The following is a 7876-nucleotide window of genomic DNA, read 5'->3' on the forward strand; positions in this document are numbered from 1 at the left end:
GAGGTTGTCAAAGAATTCACGTTGCTTGGTTCTACAATTGATGCCAACGGAAGCAGCAGTCAGGACATTAGACGACATGTAGCATTGGGAAAGTCAACTGCGAAGGAACTGTATCAAGTGCTGAGGAGCAAGGATATCTCTTTGAGGACTAAGGTGCGCCTGATGCAAGCCATGATATTTCCAATCGCCTCGTATGCATTTGAGAGCTGGACAGTGAATAAGAAGACTGAAGAAGAGGTGATGCTTTTGAGTTGTGGTGCTGGCGAAGAATGCTGAAAGTACCATGAACTGCTAAAAGAACTAACAGATCCGTCTTGGAGGAAGTGCAGCCAGAATGCTCCTTAGAAGCAAGAATGGCCAGACTTCTTCTCACCTATTTTGGTCATGTTGAATAAAGTTCAGCACAAGGCATTAAGATGTCAAATAACAACACTGCAAAGTCCTTGGAGTCCCTTTGTGTATAAAATAGCAATGTGTTTCAGAAACAAAAAAAAAGGAAGAAATCCGAACTTGTACTGTTCCATACGTAAGAGACTACATTTAAATAGTATATTATTCCAGGGGTTGAGTTTTTATGCTGTTTAAACCATTTTGACCCCAGTACTTTTGGGTATTGCTGACTCTCAGGGAAAAAAGAAAACAAAATTGAAAGTAGCCTTCTCTTTGGCGACAATATTGAAGCATTTTCAGCCACAGACATTGAGCAGAAAGGATGGAAAGGACTTTAATTATAGACAACTGGATTTGAAATCACCCATGGTGGTGACCTCAGACTCCAGTCCTAGTGGGAGGATGGTGGAGACGTGTGTGCTCAGTCAGCTGGTCAATACTGTGGAGTGCAGGAAGGGACACCCAGTTGAGGAATCTGAACCAAACATAAAGGGCCCTTGTGGGCTCGATTGTGCTGTTTCCTGCAAGATGCTTGCCATGGAAGCTGCAGTTTTGGCCACAGACTGACTTTTCACTTTCAGGAGGCTAAGTGCTACAGTGTGCCCCGGGGGACAGCTCACTAGGCACCTCTCAGCTCTACAAAGGCTTGCCGAGTACCCCGTGTGTCAGGCCTCTTCTAGGTACTGGGGATTCAGTGGTAAACAGGATGGACAAGGCCCCGGGCCTCACTGAGTTTACAATCTAGTGGAGGAAGGTAGAGTAAATAGGCAAGAGACTTTAGGATAGAGATAGGAGCTATGCAGAGTGATTTGATAGAGGGCAACCTCAGTGTGCTGCATGGGAGCAGCTCTAGGAATGAGGCTCAGGCTTCTCTGAGGCCCAAGGAGTCAGAAGGACTCAGCCATTTGGAGTGAAGGAAGAACAAGAGCTGCACCCTGAGGCAGAATAGGCTTGACATACACCAAGACTCTCAGGAGACTAGTGTGTCCTAGGTTCAGGGAGCGAAGGGGAGCCTAGTCCCAGTAAGGTTAGATGGGGATCCAGGCCAACTCCATCAGGCATAGAAAGGTGATTTTTAAGCGAGGCATCTGATCATAAAGATCTTTCTTGTGGCCATACTGACAGTGGACTATAGTATATGGGGGGCAGGAGTGGGAGCAGGTATGAGTCTAGTACATAGTCCACAAACCAAAGAGACCACTGCTTGATTTTCTTTTCCTAAGAAATAAGCAGATTAAATGCCTCTACCTGCCTCTGGTAGCATAGTGGCTAAAGCACTTGACTGCTAACCAGAAGGCTGGCAGTTCAAACCCACCAGCCACTCCTCAGAAGAAAGGTTGGGCAATCCTACTTCCGTAGTGATACTGCCTCGGAAACCCAAGAAGGGGTCGCTATGAGTCGGAGCCGACTCGACGGCACATAACAACAACAACAACAACAACCTGCCTCCTACCTTGAACACTGCAGTGGGGAGTTAATGAATTTATCACTGATCTGTTGGCCTAAGCAATTGACTATCAGATTTGGGGTAGCAGCAAACAAGCAGGAGAGGCCCTACTTCCCACACAATATCTTATCACTGATAAGAACAGTATGACCACTGCAGCCAGGTGTACAAAGGGAAGGCTAGAGCCCATTTACCAGGGAAAGAACAACAGCTTCCCAGGCTCTGGGTGCCTAGCTCAACTCCTTCTTGGCCTCCATTGCTGATGGGACATTGCTGATGGGCCAAGATAAATCCCTGTCAACCAGAACAGGAGGGTAACCAGCGCACACACTGATCAACAGGTAATATTGCAGGAATAGCCATGGTGTCACAGTGGTTCAGTACTCGCTTGCTAACCAAAAGATCTGTGGTTCAAACCTATCAACCACTTAGCAGGAGAAAGATGTGGCAATCTGCTTCCGTGAAGATTTTTTTTTTTTTAGTTAGGTGCCATCAAGTTGGCTCAGACTCATAGCGACCCTGTGTATAACAGAACGAAACACTGCCAAGTCCTGTGCCAGCCTCATAATCCTTGCTACACTTGAACCAATCATTTGAGCCACTGTGTCAATCCATCTCATTGTGGACCTTCCCCCTTTTTCATTGACTCTCCACTTTACCAAGCATGATATCTTTCTCCAGGGAGTAATTCCTCCTGGAAACATGACCAAAGTAGGTGACACAAAATCTGGCTATTCTCACTTCCAAGGAACATTCCAGCTGCACTTTTTCCAGGAGAGATTTGTTAGGTCTTCTGGCAGTTCATAGTACTTTCAGTATTCTTGGCCAACACTACAACTCAAAAGCCTCAACTCTTCTTCAGTCTTCCTTATTCATTGTTCAACTTTCACCTGCATAAGAGGCAACTGAAAATACCATGGCTTGGGTTAGGCACACCTTAGTCTTCTACGAGACATCTTTGCTCTTCAGCACTTGAAAGAGGTCTTGTGCAGCATATTTTCCCTGTACAACACGTCATCTGATTTCTTGACTGCTGCTTTCATTAGTGTTGATTGTGGAACCACATAATGTGATATCTTTGATAATTTCAATCTTTTCTCCATTTATCATGATGCTGTTTATTGGTCCAGTTGTGAGAATTTTCATTTTCTTTGTGTGGAGATGTAAGCCATACTGCAAACTGTAATCTTTAATCTTCATCCATAAGTACTTCAAGTCATCCTCACTTGCAGCAAGCAAAGTTGTGTCGTCTGCATATCACAGGTTGTTAATGAGTCTTCCTCCAATTCTGATGCCACATTCTTCTTTCTGTAGTTCAGCTTCTCAGATTATTTGTCACCATATAGATTGATTAAGTATGGCAAATGATACAACCCTGATGCACTCCCTTCCTGATTTTAAACCGGGCAGTTCTGTTTGAATGACAACCTCCTGGTCTACGTACAGGTTCCTCATGAGCACAATTAAGTGTTCTGGAATTCCCATTCTTCTCAATGTTATCCATAATTTGTTATGATCCACATAATCAAATACTTTTGCAAACTCAATAAAACACAAGTAAAAATCTTTCTGGTATTCTTTACTTTCAGCCAAGATCCATCTGACATCAGCAATGATATCCCTCATTCCACGTCCTCTTCTGAATCCAGCTTGCATGTCTGGAACTTCTCTGTTAATATACTGCTACAACCATTTTTAAATTATTTTCAGCAAGATTTTTCTTGCATGTGATACTAATATTGTCCTGATAATTCCTGCATTCTGTAGGATCACCTTTCTTTGGAATGGGTACAAATATGGATCTCTTCTGGTCAGTGGGCCCCATAGCTGTCTTTCAGATTTCTTGGCATAGACAAGTGAGTGCCTCGAATGCGGCATCTGTTCATTGGGTATTCCATCAATTCCTGGAGCCTTGTTCTTCGCCAGTTCCCTCTGTGTAGCTTTAACTTCTTCCTGAAATGGATGAACATTGACCAATTCTTTTTGGTATAGTGACTCTGTGTATTCCTTCTATCTTCTTTTGATATTTGCTACATCATTCAATATTTTGCCCATAGAATCTTTCAGTATTGCAACTTGAGGCTTGAATTTTTTCTTCACTTCTTTCAGCTTGAGAAATGCCAAGTGTGTTCATCCCTTTGGTTTTCTAACTCCAGGTCTTTGCACATTTCATCATCATAATTGATTTTGTCTTGAGCTGCTCTTTGAAATCTTTTATTCAGCTCTTTTGCCTTATCATTTCTTCCATTTACTGTAGCTGCTCTCCTCCATTCAAAGGCAAGTTTCAGAGCCTCCTCTGACATCCATTTTGGTCTTTTCTTCCTTTCCTGCCTCTTTAATGACCTTTTGCTTTCTTGTGGATGATGTTCTTGATGTAATCCCACAATTCCTCTGGTTTTCGGTCATTGGTGTTCAGTGCATCAAATCTCTTCTTTAAATGGGCTCTAAATTCAGGAGGGATATAATCAAGGTCATATTTTGGCTCTCGTGGACTTGTTTTAATCGTGTTCAACTTCAACTTGAATTTGCATATGAGCAGTTGCTGCTCTGTCCCACAGTCAGCTCTTGGCCTTGTTTTGGCTGAAGATACTGAGCTTCTCCACTGCCTTTTTCCACAGATGTAGTCAATCTGATTCTTCTTGTGTACTTCATCTGGTGAAGTCCACATGTATAGTTGCCATGCATGTTGTTGAAAACAGGTATTTGCAATAAATAAGTCATTGGTCTTACAGAATTCTATCATGTGATCTCCAGTGTCATTTCTATCACCAAGGCCATATTTTTCAATTACCGGTGATTCTTGTTTCCAACTTTTGAATTCCAGTCACCAGTTATAATCAACACATCTTCATTGCATGTTTGGTCAATTTCAGACTGCAGAAGTTGGTAAAAATCCTCAATTTCCTCATCTTTGGCTTTGGTGGTTGGTGTGCAAATTTGAATAATAGTATTAACTGGTCCTCCTTGTAGGCATGTGGATATTATCCTATCACTGACAGCATTGTACTTCAGGATAGATCTTGAAACTTTCTTTGTGACAATGAATGTCATGCCATTCTTCTTCAATTTGTCATTCCTGGCATAGTAGATCATATGATTGTTTGATTCAAAATGGCCAAAACCAGTCCATTTTAGCTCATTAATCCCTAGGGGTATCGATCTTTGTGTGTTCCATTTCATTTTTGACAACTTCCAATTTTCCTAGATTTGTACTTCATACATTCCACATTCTGATTATTAATAGTTATTTGAAGGTGTTTCTTCCCATTTTGAGTTGTGCTTCATCAGCAAATGGAGTTCCCAAAAGCTTTACTCCATCCACATCATTAAGGTTGACTCTATTCTGAGGAAGCAGCTCTCTCCTAGTTATATTTTGAGTGCCTTCTGACCTGAGAGCCTCATCTTCTGATACTATATCAGACAATATTTCAGGGATAGTCATGATGTTTTCTAGTAATATCAGACAGTGTTTCACTATTCATAAGAATTACTGGGTAATTCTTTGAGAAGTAGATGGCCCCTTCCTTCTTCTGAGTGTGTCTTAGTCTGGAAGCTCCACTGAAACCTGTCCACCATGGGTGACCTCCTGGTTATTTGAAATACTGGTGGCATAACCTCCAACCTCACAGCAACATGCAAGTTACCACAGTATGACAGACTAACAGACAAGCAGTGGCTGGAAAGATTTACAGCCTTGGAAATTGTGTAGTGAAGTTCTATTCTGTTCCTGTAGGGTCACTCACTATAAGTTGGAATCAACTGGATGGCAACAAGTTTGAGTTTGTTTTTTGGTTTAGTTATGGTGCCAAGTAGCCTTAAGGTGACAATGAGTGATAGATGACCTTGTTGCAATAAGGTTAAATGAGGGTGGTGGGGAATGTGTGTGTGTGTGTGTTTTAGGTTGATTCTCATTCTTTTATAGCTCCAGTCTCCATACTCTAATGAGTTAGCAGTGTGAAGGGTTACTGATGAATTCAGCTGCTCCACAGAGCCAGACTCCATATTTTGTGGGTTGGGAGTAGAGAGGCAGAGAGTTGAGTCGGTGATAGTGGCTAAGGCTGGAAGAGCGGCCTAAAGAGGAATGTCAGCATATTGGGGATGAAGACTAATGCCCTAGGTCACCAGATTGACATTTTCCTGGTTGTGGAGAACATGGATGAGGGAATCAGCACTCACTGAGTCATAATCCCTGAGAGGGTAAGAGTCTCCAGGTATTTTCTGCTTGGCCTGGCTTGGAGGTCACTGGTCTGGTCCAACCTCTTTTATGTTACCAATGGCTGATGACTTGTCCAGGGTTTCCCAGTGAGTTGGTGACATAGTCAAAACTAGAACCCGTATATTCAGGTATCCTAGCCTCCTGAATCTTTCCATCACATAAGGTTGTGGTGGGGAAAGGAGGGGAGGGAGAGTGTCTGGTACTATAACAGGACCTGGGCAGAAGGACAGAGCCCAGTTTGACATTCAGAATCTGGGGGAAAATGCCCACTCCTGCCTAAACCTGTGAAGGTGACAATGTAATGCTGAGTGCATTTTGTGTTTCAGAACCCACCTGAAGGAAACAGAACATTTTTCATTTGTTGCCACAATGCTGTCTGCTCGCCTCTTCAGACCCCTGTCACAGCTTCCAGGGAAAACCCTGAGTTTCTATGACAGAGAAAATGGAATGAGGTAAGACACTGAGGGTAGAGATGGCTTTGAAGGTCACACATGGGTGGTACAGGTAGTGATCAGGCCTGACCCTCAGAGATGTCTCTCACATTCCCAGCTGTCTGCCAGCAAAGGAAATTCAAAGGTGTCCACAGAAGGTGGAGACATTCCCAGGTACACAGGACAAAGATGAATATATTTCATAACCGCTTTTTTACAAATGCATTATTTGGAAACTTATCATTTGCAAAAATATTACAAAGCATTTCTATATACCTTCCCCAAATATTAACATCTTTCAAAACCATAGTGTAATGATCAAAACTAGGAAATTACTATTCATATAATGCTATTAACTAAGCTATAGACCTTATTCAAATCTTGCCAAACATCTCACTGATATCCTTTTTCTGGTCCAGGATCTAATCCAGGATCCCAAATTGCATTTAATTGTCATGTCTCCTTAGTCTCTTTCTATCAGGAACAGTCCCTCAGTCTTTATCATTCATGATCTTGACACTCTGGAAAACTGTTATTGTTGTTGTTGTCGTTATGTGCTGTTGAGTCGGACCAGACTCATAGTGACCCCTCCTTGGGTTTCCATGGCAGTATCACTATGGAAGTAGATTGCCCAACCTTCCTTCTGAGGAGTGGCTGATGGGTTTGAACTGCCAGCCTTCTGGTTAGCAGTCAGATGCCTTAGGCACTACACTACCAGAGCTCCTCTCTGGAAAACTACTGGTCAGTTATAGACTGTCTCTCAGTTTGCCACCACTCATCTGTGAGTTTGCATAGTGTGGTCGCTTGTGTGTTGCTGTGGAACTGGCATTTTTCTGGAAATTATGCTACCAGTATTTTCCAAATACTCATCATGGATGGGTTTCAGCAGAGATGTAAGACTAAGACAGACTAGGAAGAAGGACCTGGTGGTCCAATTCTGATTTTCCCCATGAAAATCTTATGAATAGTAATGGAACATTGTCTGATATCATGCCAGAAGAAGAACCCCTCACGTTGGAAAGCATTCAAAATAAGACTAGGGAAGAGCTGCCTCCTCAAAATAGAGTCAACCTTAATGGCATGGATGGAATAAAGCTTACAGGACCTTCATTTGCTGATGTGGGATGACTCAAAATGAGAAGACACAATGACAAACATTAATTAATAATCAAAATGTGAAATGTACAAAGTATTTGTTGTTGTTGTTGTTGTTGTTATGTGCCATCGAGTCAAACCCAACTCATACAAAGTATTAGTCTAGGAAAAATGGAAGTCATCAAAAATGAAATGGAACACAAAGATCAATATCCTAGGCATTAGTGAACTGAAATAGAGTGGTATTGGCCATTTTGAATCAGACAAATATATGGTCTACTCTGCTGGGAATGACAA

At 42.3% G+C, this 7876-nt stretch overlaps 1 protein-coding gene across 1 annotated transcript in view; it reads left to right on the plus strand.

Moving 5' to 3' along the window:
- Positions 1-6422: 6422 nt before the first annotated feature.
- Positions 6423-7876, plus strand: part of BDH1 (3-hydroxybutyrate dehydrogenase 1) — a 53839-nt gene continuing 52385 nt past the window's right edge. Inside the window, exon 1 of the mRNA XM_007948017.1 lies at positions 6423-6505. Within this exon, the coding sequence (XP_007946208.1) occupies positions 6423-6505 (83 nt within the window). The remainder of the gene's footprint in view (positions 6506-7876) is intronic.

Source organism: Orycteropus afer, unplaced genomic scaffold (assembly GCF_000298275.1).
Source record: "Orycteropus afer afer isolate SDZICR_OR568_19922 unplaced genomic scaffold, OryAfe1.0 scaffold00198, whole genome shotgun sequence".
Lineage (NCBI taxonomy): Eukaryota > Metazoa > Chordata > Mammalia > Tubulidentata > Orycteropodidae > Orycteropus > Orycteropus afer.